At 55.9% G+C, this 12,627-nt stretch overlaps 1 protein-coding gene across 2 annotated transcripts in view; it reads right to left on the bottom strand.

The window, feature by feature from the left end:
- Window positions 1-12,627, bottom strand: part of PRKCB (protein kinase C beta) — a 104,750-nt gene that overhangs the window by 29,785 nt on the left and 62,338 nt on the right. For both annotated transcript variants that reach the window (XM_015643015.3, XM_015643016.3), the window contains exons 6-9: window positions 8,801-8,957; window positions 8,300-8,434; window positions 6,191-6,287; window positions 3,594-3,740 (exon numbers count right to left, since the gene is read on the bottom strand). In XM_015643015.3, coding sequence (XP_015498501.1) covers window positions 3,594-3,740; window positions 6,191-6,287; window positions 8,300-8,434; window positions 8,801-8,957 — 536 coding nt within the window. The remainder of the gene's footprint in view (window positions 1-3,593; window positions 3,741-6,190; window positions 6,288-8,299; window positions 8,435-8,800; window positions 8,958-12,627) is intronic.

The raw sequence follows: 12,627 nt of genomic DNA, 5'->3' as shown, positions 1-12,627 counted from the left end.
GGCACAGGGACAGCCCTTTGTGAGCAGCTCGGGCACATTCCCGGTTCCTGAGGGAGCCTGGCTGTCCTTGACACGCTGCCTGTCAGGTTTAGCTGGGACTGGCACTGGGGCTGCTCAGTGCCCTGGAGAGCTCTGACATTCCCATTCCCATGGCTGGGGTCACACGCTGGCTCATCCTGGCAAGGCTGAGCCGTGGGTGTGTCAGGGACTTCAGGATGGGATTTATTCACCTGCTGATCCCTGAAGAGCACTGGGAACCCCAAGCAGCTCGTTGTGATGCTGGAACCCAGCAAGGCACGGGCACTGGGAGCAGCTGGGGCTGTCCCTGGATCCCTGGCAGTGTCCCAGGCCAGGCTGGACAGGGCTTGGAGCACCTGGGACAGTGGGAGAGGTCCCTGCCCAGGGCAGGCTGGTACTGGGTGATCTTTAAGGTCTCTTCCAGCCCAAGGCATTCCCTGTTCCTGTGCCAGGGCAGCACAGCTGCCTCACAGTGTCTGCACCTCTGCCCTCCCCTGTGGCTCTGCCCAAACAGAACTGCTTTGCTTCACTGCCTCCATTTATCACCATTTCACACAAGCTGAGCTTCACAAGGCACCACACACAGGTGCTAAAACCAGGGCTAATTTTAGGTGATAAAAGCAGAAGTGTTTTAGCTGCTCAAAATCGGTGGAAAAGAAGTAGTAACCAGTCCAGGAACGTATTTCGAGGGAAAATTAAACCTGTTACCTGAGAGTAAGAGCATTAATCCAATATCAGTTATATTCAGACCTGCCTTGCCATCCAGCACCCTGTCAGAGGAGTTAACTGGAGCAGGGAGCCTCTGAGCCCGGCATCTGCTCCTGCCCCAAAGGGACCGTGCTGAGGACACGGCTGTCACCCCGCTCTGCAGCGCTTGGCTGGGGTACCCCCATAGCTGGGAGGAGTGCTGGGGGCTGTCCACGGCTGTGAACGGATCATGGAGCATCCCCAGTGCCAGCCCTGAGCACGGCTGAGCCAGCCCTGCTCCCTGGCCTGGGAAAGGCAAAAGGACAAAAGGACTGTCCAGCTGCTGAGCCTCAGCTGGGGACACCTGCAGAATGGCCAGGTGTGAAGTGTGTGCCCAGGAGGGAACCAGCCTCCTCCTGAGGCACATCAGGGCTGGATTCCCCTCTCCTGCATTCCAGAATCCCAGAATCCTTTCGCTTGGCAAAGACCTCCAAGAGGATTGAGTCCCACCTGTGCCTGATGCCCACCTTGGCACCAGCCCAGTCACCAGCCCTGTCACCAGCCCTGTCACCAGCCCTGTCACATCCAGGCCTTCCTTGGACACCTCCAGGGATGGGCACTCCAAACTTCCCTGGGCAGCCCCTTCCCGAGCCTGACCATCCTTTCCAGGAAGGAATTCCTCCTGATGTCTGAAGGAAGAAAGAGCCAAGTGTCTGTGGCACAGCCCAGAGCTCAGGGTGGGGATGGGATGGACCCAGCCTGGCCCACATCCTGCTCTCCTGCCACATTTCACACCCAGGGCAGGGCAGGGCAGAGCAGGGCACAGCCTGAAGGTTATCACAGCCCAGGAGAACTCTCCCACCGTGCTGGAACCAGAGCTGCCGTGGCCAAAGGCTCCACCCTGCTCAGCAAAACAACACAAACCCCCAAAATCCTGACAGCTCCAGAGCACGACAGATTGATTAGCTGAAAAAATATGAGCAAGCCACCTAATTTCACTTTCCTCTATTTATAATACAGCAAAGCAAACCCAGGGTGGGCTGTGCCAAGCGCTGCCTCCCTCCGTGGGAGCGTCCCCCTGCCCGTGCCAGCGCCGTGGAGCCACCACCAGCCACAGCCCCGGGCAGCCCACGGGGACCCCAGAGCACCAGGGGCATCTGTGAAGCGGGGCTGAGCCACACCGAGCCAGGACCACACACCCCCAGGGCCCTCTTTTCCAAGGCAGATCCATTTTCCACCCCCTGAGCGCGGCTGCCTGGCTCGGGGGATCTCCATCTGCCAGCGCACTCGCTGGGAAGCAGATTGCATTCTTTTTTAACTTTTTATTGGTGCAGAAAAAAGCTGATATTTAACTTGATTTATTCCTGTAATACAGAGTATTTGTTTGGGAATGCTCCAGCATGAGAACTGGAGATACTCTGAAGGCAGAGAGAGCGAGCTTGCCAAACTCCGCCGAGGCCAAGGCGCCGGAACCCCTGAGCCTGGACAGCCGAGAGGAGAGACAGAAATGCTGAGCTGTGGTGCCGAGCTCCTGGTGCCAAAGGGTTAAAGGACACAGACAGAGGCTCGCTAAAACAGCGTGCCCGTGGTCCAAGAGCCGTGAGCCAGGCACAGGAGCAGGTGCCAGCCCTGGAGAGGGAAGGACACGGTGCCAGCCTGGAAGGATGGCAGCACCACGGGCACAAAGAGCTGCTGGGCACAGCGGGGCTGGGGAACCGCGGGGAGCCGGGCTGTGCCTGCTGCAGCCACCTCTGCCTGGCTGCTCCCCAACATCTGGCACCTCTGGAGGCGCAGGAAGGGGGATGCAGCACCTGGGGGTCCCCGAGGTGCCGGGGTACCAGGGATGCCTGGGGAAGCGCAGGCACACGTGAGGGCGAGGCTGCATCCACCCGGAGGAACCAACGTGCCGTTTTAATTAGCGCTAATTAGCATATTTATAACATTCTGTTCCAGGGAACAGTTTCTGTCACACATTCCCTTACATAAGCCGGAGCCGACTGAGGAGTTTGCTAATGTTTCTCAAATTGAAGGGAAGAAGGCGGCGGGGGACACGGCGCAGCCACGGAGTCTCCAGATGCCGGGCAGGGGCTTTGAAAGGGATGAGGTGCTGGGAGGGAGGGCAGAGGGGACATGGCAGAGTGAGAAATGCTTTCCTGCAGCCCAGGATGCCAACCCACAGCACAGGGTGCCACGCCGAGCTCGGGGCTGATGCTCTGGGGGCTGGGGAACCCTCAGACCCTCCCCGTTCCCTGTCTGGCACAAGTGCTGCCGTGGAGCTCTGAGCTCTCCACCTCTGGAAACGGAGCTGGGACCTCCCAAAGCTCCAATGCCAGCAGAGGGCTGGGGAAAGAAGGGATGCTCCTGCTGCACCCCTGTGCTCAGGGGAGCATCCCTCTGCACCCTCCTCATCTCTGCTGCCTGCCCGAGGAATGAGCCTGCAGGCACAGCAATATTCCCTGCAATTAAGGCAATTCGCTAATGAGAGCGGGGCTGGGCCAGCCATCACAGCAGCAAACGCTGCACCCACCTCCTGCAGAGCCTTCCCTGCACCGGGATCCCGAATGGAAATCAAGAGAATTGGCAAGACCCCAAGAAGAATGAAGGCTCCAAGTCACATAATTACCAGGAGAATGAAATTCTGCTACTGCTCACAACCGGTCTGGGAAGTTAATTAAAATGTTCCCATATATTTGTAATTATTAGAGAAGAAGAAAACCCCAACCAAATAAAAAAGAGCTTTGAAGACACAGCTCATCCCCAGCTTCCCAAAAGGGTGGGTTTTGTGCTGTTCTCATCAGACACCTCTGGTGTTCCCTGCTGTGATGGGGGGAGCCAAGCTGGGCTCCGTCAGCCATGGTCAGTGCAGACAGTGCCCAGGGGTACCTCACCTTCCCAAAGCTTCCCTTCCCCAGCACCATCAGGAAGTTGAAATCCGAAAGCTTCATCCGGTCCCGGCTGCCGTTGTTGTCTAATTTGGAAATGGCATTTCTTGTCTTCTCATCCGCAGCCTTGGAGCCCGTTCCAATCTTGGCTCTCTGCAAAGGCGGAGATGGGGCAGGGAGGAAGAGAAAACATCACTGATGGGGCAGGGAGAACGGGCATTTCAAACCCAGGGGTGCTCCCAAAACCCCACCTCAGCTGCTCTTCCCCAGCTCAAAAACCACCCTGAGCTTTGGGAGCCTTTTCCATGGGCACAGCACCGGGAAAGGCACCGGGGAAGTCACCGGCACCTGGCACCGCTCAGCTTCATCCCAGCCACCCTCTGCCCGAGGCCACGGGACACAGCGGCTGCCACGCCACCCTGCTCCGTGTCCAGCTCATCCAAAGCATGGGAAACAGGCCTAAAAAGCTCTTTTGGGGCAAAAACTGGCTTCTGTCTCTTACCTCACCAGAAAGGGAGGGGTGAATATAAATGTATTAAGGTAAAACATGGGACTTTTTGTGCAGCTCCCCATCCCTGACTGCCCTACGGTCCCTTCCACTTGGGATATCTGTGGTGGGGTCTGACACTGGACGGAATCACAGACAAAGGCACAAATCCCTGTGGAACAGTCTGGAACAGAACGCCCCCCAAAGGGACAGACAGACGGACAGACAGCCCCTCCTGTCCCCTGGACAGACAGACGGACGGACAGCCAGCCCCTCCTGTCCCCCAGACAGACGGACAGCCAGCCCCTCCTGTCCCCCAGACAGACGGACAGACAGCCCCTCCTGTCCCCCAGACAGATGGACAGACGGACAGCCAGTCCCTCCTGTCCCCCAGACAGACAGACGGATGGACAGCCAGCCCCTCCTGTCTCCCAGACAGACAGACAGACGGACGGACAGACAGACAGATAGACAGACAGCCCCTCCTGTCCCCCAGACAGACAGACAGACAGACAGCCCCTCCTGTCCCCCAGACAGACGGACAGCCAGCCAGACAGACAGACAGCCCCTCCTGTCCCCCAGCAGACAGACAGACGGACAGACAGACAGATGGACAGACAGCCCCTCCTGTCCCCAAACAGACAGACAGACAGACAGACAGATGGACAGACAGCCCCTCCTGTCCCCAAACAGACAGACAGACAGACAGACAGACAGACAGACAGACAGCCCCTCCTGTCCCCCAGCAGACAGACAGACAGACAGACAGACGGACAGACAGACAGTCCCTCCTGTCCCCAAACAGACAGACAGACAGACAGACAGACGGACAGACAGACAGCCCCTCCTGTCCCCCAGACAGACAGACAGACAGCCCCTCCTGTCCCCCAGCAGACAGACAGACAGACAGCCCCTCCTGTCCCCCGGCCACCGCAGCCGCTCACTGAGGACCTCACAGAGGGTCCCATCTTTAAGCACCCGACCCCAGCAGGGGCCCGGTGCCTCTGGCCAGGCCAGGGCTGTGATGTGCTGATCCTCCCCCCGTAAAAGCTCTCTCCCAAGTTATTCCCTGCTCATTTCCAGGAACGTGTGGCAGTGTGAGGCCTGTGCCGAGCTCAGCCTACCATGAAATTCCATTAACCCGATCCCGGCGGTTCAATTTGGCTGCCGCTGGCAGCCCCTCCAGATAGCGCCTCACGGGGAATCTCGAGCCTTTGCTGCTGCTAATTGGTTCTCACAAGGTTCTCCAGGCTGCACAATTCCCTGCTCAAGGTCACCTGCAGCACCTCCGAGCATCGCAACAGCTCCTGCACTGCAAACCTGAGGAGTGGTCACGGGATTTCCCTGCACCATCGGGGTGACCACGGCTCTGTCCCGGCACGTTCCGGCCTCCAGCACCCCCAGTCCTCACTCCCAGTGCCAGCACGAGCCACAGCCCGGCTGGGACGGGATCCCCTGCCCCAGACACTGATCCCTCCACGGGAGGGGTGGGGAACACAAGGTGAGGGGACAGCTCTGGCAGCCTGCACTGTGTGAGTTCTGATCTGTACACTACACATCATCTGACTGCCCACACCACCCTAACACCACTGCAACACCAGGAAATACAACAAAAGCCTGGTTTAGCTCTTTGTGCAGCCAGAAACCACTGGCTGGAGACAAGCATTGTATTAGAACTGTCTTTCCCTGGACATTCAGGAAAGCTGTGTATAAACAAGGTAAAAAAGAAGGGAGAACAAAGTCTCCAGTCTCTGCTACAATTACGGAGTTCATGCTGAGAACCGTAAGGGCAACTCTCTTATTTCTGTATGGCTCATTGCACGTGAGCCTCCAGATGTCCCACACTCATTCCCAGGGCTCTGGGGAGGCTTCAGCTGCACTGAAAAATGGCAAATTCCTGCCAGTTCAGCAATGTCTGGATCAATCGTTCAGCACGAACCTCCATGGCTTATTAAGTAGTAAATAGACATTTCTCCTTGGAGCCTCTCTGGGGAGCTGGAGCCTGCTCCACGTTCCCTGCACTGCCAGGGGAAGAGCTGGCAGGGAAAGTCCCTCGCCGAGGGCACGGCAGGCAGGCAGTGAGGAAAACCCCTGAGTCCAAGAAAAATCAATTCACCTCAAATTTCTGCCTCAGTTCCTCGTTTCCTTCTTCTCCCTCAGGAGGCACCGGGACATTGAAATACTCGCCCTCCTCCTGGCTGAGCAGCTTGAACCTGGAGGGACAGAGGGGAGAGAGGGGAGAGAGGGGAGAGAGGGATGGAGAGGGACAGAGAGGGACAGAGAGGGACAGAGAGGGACAGAGAGGGGAGAGAGGGACAGAGAGGGGCAGAGAGGGGCAGAGAGAGGCAGAGAGGGGCAGAGGGGGCAGAGAAACGTGGGTCAGAGGCTGCAGGTATGCAGGAGCTCAGCTCTGCTCCAGCACAACTCTGCCTCTGCTGCCCCAGCACCCAGGGGACCCTTCCCCAGGTCAGGAGAACCCCCAAACCTGCCCCCTCAGCCAGCCCCAGACCCTCAGTGGCTGGAGGGACGTTTCTGGGTCCCTCGCTGTCCTGGGGACCCCCACAGCCCGTGGTGGGCACACAGAGCACCGCTGTGGCTCCCAAACCCATCCTGACCCCAAACCCACACACAAACCCGTGTTTTTCGGGACAGCCACGGGCACAGCGTGGGCAAACCCCCTTCATCAGCTGCCCCACGAGGACAGCCCTTGGCAGGTGCCCCTGCTGGGCTGGCACCCCCGAGCACAGACAGGAGGCTCCTCCGAAGGAAAGAATCATCAGAAATGATGGAAATGCCGCTGAGACCCCAGGAGTTTCACCCTGCCCTGCAGCAGGATGGATCTGGGCTGGGTGTTACCCCAGGAGCAAAGCCCTGTCTGCACAGCACAGCCTCTGCCTCCCAGCTCCTTTTCTCCATTAACTGCACTTGTTTAGGTATGAAATATGGATCAGAGCTCCTTCTCCTTCAGTTTGCTCCAGCCAGCACTGTGACAAGGAAAATTACTTAGATCTCCACTTAGATGATTTTTAAAAGGCTGGGAAGCGCTCAGGCTCTGAGTGCAGGAGCTGGCAGTGCGTGGCACACGCACCCTCACAGGTGACTGGGAATTTGGGACAAGGGACAGCTTCCTGCTGTTTTCCAGAGGAGCAGCCCAGTCCCCATCAGGCCACAGTGCCACTGTGCCAGCCTCTGCCCAGCTCAGGGGGACAGATGGGGCTGGAGAGCAGCGGGAGCACCCACAGGAATGGCATGGTGTGGGAACCCAGCCCAGCTCATCCCTCCTCCTCCTCCTCCTCCTCCTCCCTATTCTCTGCTCTCAGGGGGACGTCTTCATCTTCCACCGTGGGAAAACCAGGCTGGGGTATCCACTCAGCTTAATTACGTGCAGGGTTTGGTTTCCAAAAGACATTTAACATCCCCTTTCAATGCTTACACTCGCCATGGACAGGTAACAGAGCTCTCAGGCACTGGTGCCTGGGGGAAAAGCAGGGAAATAAAACACCTTGTGTCCTGCTGGGGGAGATGGAAACAGAGAGACCCATCCTGGGGTGCTGCAGAGCCGCCACGCTCACGGCTCGCTGCTAACGAGCGCCTGTAATTACACACACTGTGCTTCCCCCACGTCTGAGCCCCCCACAGCCCTCAGGGACAGCTCAGAGGGGACCCCCTGTAGCCCTGAAAACTCAGCTTCTGAGCCTGCTGCCATGGTTTTCTGAGGACTTTCCCAGGACAGTAACTGTAAACATAGATATGTGAACATTCTTTCTGTTCCAGAATTGTGATGGGCATCTCTCATGGCCAGTGCAGGGAGAAAGTGTTATCCTGACCATCCCATCCCTGGCTGTGGTCAGAAACCTATAAATCCTGGGAGGAAAAATAAACTCTCTCTTTCTTTCAGCACACCTCGCCCTGTGTCCGTGTGATCTGTTCATCTCCAGCGGTAACAACCCCAGCACCCCTCACAGCCCTGCTGTCCCCAGGACCGGGGGAGTCTGATCCAAGCTGGAGATGCTGGAAGTGCCCATTCGGTGCCAGCTCCTGCCCAAGCCCCCAGGGGCAGCAGCCCTTGAGGCAGAGCTGCCCTGGGTACCTGGGTGTGCCCCAGGAGGAAGCTGAGCCCCCGAGCCCCAGCCCAGGGCCATGGAGGAGCTCACACAGGACGAGCTCTGAGGGGCTGTCACACCCCAGCCACAAACACCCTGCTGACACAACAGCCACATCTCACCATCCATCCACTCCCGACTTCTGCAGCTCAGAGATCCCGAAGGACAAGGAGCCCATGAAATCATTCCTGCTGGTCAGATCCCAGTCCCAGATCTCCACAGACAACCTCCTGTCCTTGTCCGCCTCCTTCAGCTGGCTGGAAGAGAGGAAGGGAGGAGGGATGGCTTTATCCTGTTCCCACACCGTGTGTCCCCCCGAGCTCCACTGGGACACGGAGGCACAACAAGGAATGGTCCTCAAGGGCTGCTGAGGTCTCCAATATTTAATTTCCAAGGCACATCAGATTCACACGGAGAGCAGGGAGCTCCTGCCCTGACACACTGCTCAGAGCGGGGTCAGGGCAGGGGTCTGAGTGCTTCTGTGCCACAGAACAAAAAGAATCATCGCTCAGTTGGATCAGCTCAAAGCCTCTGAATAATTAAATCAGAGCAAATAAAGTCACATTCATTCTTGGCGGTGAGAAAATTCACTTTACGAATTTAAACATTTTCCTTGTACTTACAATTTAAATGTCTCATTCCACTCAGGATTCAGGGAGCACTTGATAGTTTTGGTCTTCTGTTTGCTTTCGTTTTTGGGGTCGGGGATTAGTTTAAGCTTCACGTAGGGATCTGACAAGCCATTAGGGTCCATAGGAACTAGGTTTTTAGCATCTCTTACTGGGGAAGAGAAAAAGGATTAAATTCAGTATTCCAGCTATAAAAATACCCAACAACTGACAACTTCCCTGTGTGCCAAGAGTAAGTGTGAAAATAGTGATTAAAAGCAGAATTAAACTGGATCTGTGCAGACATGGGCATTACATGAGGAACGACATAATTAACGCTGAGCAAACGCAGCTCTCGTGGATGGGGGAGGCTGCAGGGTCGACTCAGGAGATTATTTTTACTTTCTGACAGGCTGATTTGTTGTTTGCTCTCGGTTTTAAGCAGTCTAAAGCTGATTTGTTTCCTCTTGCCCCTAGGGAAGCAGATTTGTGGGGGCCTGGGGATGGAGCTCTCCTGGAGGAGCGGGATGGGCGCGGTGGTGGCGATGGGCAGGGGGCAGAACCCAAAGGCACCACATCCAGCAGCCGGCTCCCCTGGGGCTGGGGGATGGCCACAGGGCACCAGCAGCGGTCCCTGGGCAGCGCTGCCCCGGCTCTGGGGCCAGCAGCTCCTCCGGGAAGCAGGAGCAGAGCGGGAAGAGCAAGCCTGAGGTGACTCAGCTGCTTCTAATTGGATTGCAGCTTGGACAAATTAAATACAGCCAGGCTGAGCTGAGTCTCTTCACCCAGATTAAGTCCAAAAGGGTCTGTCTGCCAGGAGAAGGATCTTATCTTCCCCCAGGCGGAGCAGAGATAGCAGAGATGGGAGGTCTGATGGGTCAGGATGGAACCGAGCCATAACCTGGGGAGAATCTGTTTGCGAGGGAGCCCAGAGCAGAGCCCCCTCCCCAGGTGTGCACACAGCCCAGGGACCCGGCACAGAGGGTCCTGCCACGCTGGGAACAGCCTGAAATCCCAGCAGGTCCCACCAGCAGCTCTGCCAGGAGGATCACGGGGGGCTCAGCCTCACCCCCTCATCCCACAGTGAGGAGGAGGAGGAGGAGGAGGAGGAGGAGAGGGAGAAAACTCCAGCAGCACCACAGGGTGTCAGAAGATGCTGTCAGAGTAAGAAGAGTAAAACCAATTGTGAGTTCCCAGCTCACCAGTAAGGAGTTTCTGGTGAGGCTGGGGATGAGAGAGTTTTGAAAAGCGAATTAATGCCCCAAAATCTGCCAGCTATTGCTGTCCTCCCGAAGCACTGCCCAATTCCCAGCTCCACACGTTGGAACTCGCAGCCAAAACCCAACCCTGCATTTATAAACGAGCTCATTTATCCGACTGACAGCCCTGACAGCAGCGTGTGAGACAGGGAGAGGTGTGAGGGGAGCCCAGAGCTGAGCACAGCCCCGGGCCCTGCTCCTCTGGGGAGGGAATGGCTTCACCCCCGAGCAGGGCACGAGCGGGCTCACCAGGGATGCTGACACACAACCACTGCCTCGGAGAGGTTTGGGGTGGAAGGGACCCCAGAGCCCACCCAGGGCCGCTGCTCTGGGCTCCCTGTGCCATCTCCTGTCCCCCAGCTCTGGGATGCTCCCAGTGCCCTGCTCAGCCAGGGCCTCTCCACACCCCCGAGCTCCTCCTGCCCCCATCACCCTCCTGGCTCCAGAACGATGGTGGGAAGGTGTTTGCAGTGCTCCAGGATGATGATGGGAAGGTGTTTGCAGTGCCCCAGAACGATGGTGGGAAGGTGTTTGCAGTGCCCTGGCTCCAGGATGATGATGGGAAGGTGTTTGCAGTGCCCAGGGAAGGGGGGACAGCCCAGCACAGAGCAGGCACCCACGGCAGCAGCAGGGCAGGGGCTGGGATGCTCCTCAGTGCTGAGCTCCCCTCCCTGCCCAGGGCCAGCAGAAACAGCCCAGGGCCAGCAGAAACAGCCCAGGGCCAGCAGAAACAGCCCAGGAGCCCCCCGGGAGCAGCAGGATGAGCCCAGGGCTGTCCCAGGTGTCCCCTCAGCGGGAGGAGCCCCAGGACCATGTCACACTGCTCCGTGTCCCAGCAGCCAGCACAGCATCTCGAATGAACACCCTCTGCTGTTTATCAGGCCGCCCTTCGCCTCTTTAAGGAACAGGAGAAGTCGTTCCTGGCCCTCGCAGTTAATCAGTTTATGCCCTGAAGCATGAGATTTGATTACCTCATGTTATTATCTCAGCATGCAGACCTCAAAATTTCATTAATGGGAATAATTTTATCTATTCATTTTAAAAAAACCAAAATGCTTCTGCTTGACCTTAAGAAACTTCCTGGTTTTTCAAGCAGAAATCAACAATTAAGTGAAGGAAAAATAAAAAGCAGGAGTGGCACAGCAGCGATACCTCACGGCAGGGGAGATGTGCTCCTCGCCAACATTTCTGGCATTTATTTGACAGTTAAATTTGATGTAAAATAGTTTTATACCCCTCATATCCTGACAGTTTTGTGCATCATTAAGAAGCGGTAACATCATTATTAACAGTGATGAGTAAGAATATTATGATCCCATTTAAAGCAAGTCCTAAATCACTCTGGGTACCAAGTGTGGCCAAGGAGATGCTGCTGTGGGCTCAGGCCATGCTCAGGACGAGGGCTTGGTCAGTCCTGGATGTCTCTGGAGTGGGGGGCTCGGGGGGCAGTGCCCTCCTCCTCCTCCTCCTCCTCCTCCTCCTCACAATTCCTGTGGCACCAGGGCACTGCTCCACTGCCAGGGGAAGGAAATGGCAGGGCCAGGGCAGGCAGAGCTGGGTGAATGGCATTTGAATAATTCATTCTGAAAAGTTTGCAATAGCTTCTCAATATATATAAATATATATAAATATATAAATATATAAAAATATATAAAAATATAAAAATATATATAAATATATAAAAATATATATTATATATATAAATATATAAATATATAATATATATAAATATATACTTATATATAAAAATAGATCTTATTTTATATATATAAACATTATATATCAACATATTTATATATATAATCACATATATATATATTTATATATATATAATTTTTATATATATATATATAAAATTCATATATATATGTATAATCAGGGCTCAGACAGCACGTGTGAATTCCCACGTCAGCTGGGATGGGAAGAGACACCCACACACCGGGGAAGCAGTGTCCAGAGCCAGGGGAGCACAGAGCTCATGGCCAGGAGCTCACTGTGGCTCTGGGAGCAGAGCAGGGCCCTTTCCCAGCTCCCAGGGCTCCGAGGAAAGGCAGGATTCACATGCTGGATAAACAAACCCCAGCAAGGGATTTCCCAAATCTGCCACACGGGGCTCACTTTGATGTGAAATTTAAAAAAAGGCCTAAAACAACCCCAACTCCTGCCCCGCTGTCCAGGGGCTCCCTGGGCTGTCACATCCTGCCCCTCCTCTCTGAGCTCCCAGGACCTGTCCAGAGAGGGAAGTTGTGGCCTCCAGAGGAAAAGGCACCTGCAGGGAAGCTGCCACAGCCCTGGGAGGGCTCAAGGGCTTGGAGCTGCCTGCTCTCATGGAAGGTGTCCCTGCCCAAGGCAAGGGCTTGCAGCTGGATGGGCTTTAAATGAACCATTCCAGGATTCCATGGATCCGTGAAAAACCTTTCCAAAGCCTGGGTCCCTGCAAGGTCAGAGCTCCACCCCTCATCCCACCCTCACCACCTCTCCTGGCCCTCGATTCCACAGCTCTGCCATGGCATTTTGGGGAGGGAGGGCTCCCAGGCTGAGCTGCAGCACTCATCTTCCTCCCTGCAGCACTCATCTTCCTCC

Source organism: Parus major, chromosome 14 (genome assembly GCF_001522545.3).
Source record: "Parus major isolate Abel chromosome 14, Parus_major1.1, whole genome shotgun sequence".
In the NCBI taxonomy this organism is placed as follows: Eukaryota; Metazoa; Chordata; class Aves; order Passeriformes; family Paridae; genus Parus; species Parus major.
This window is presented reverse-complemented; position numbering and strand designations above follow the sequence as displayed.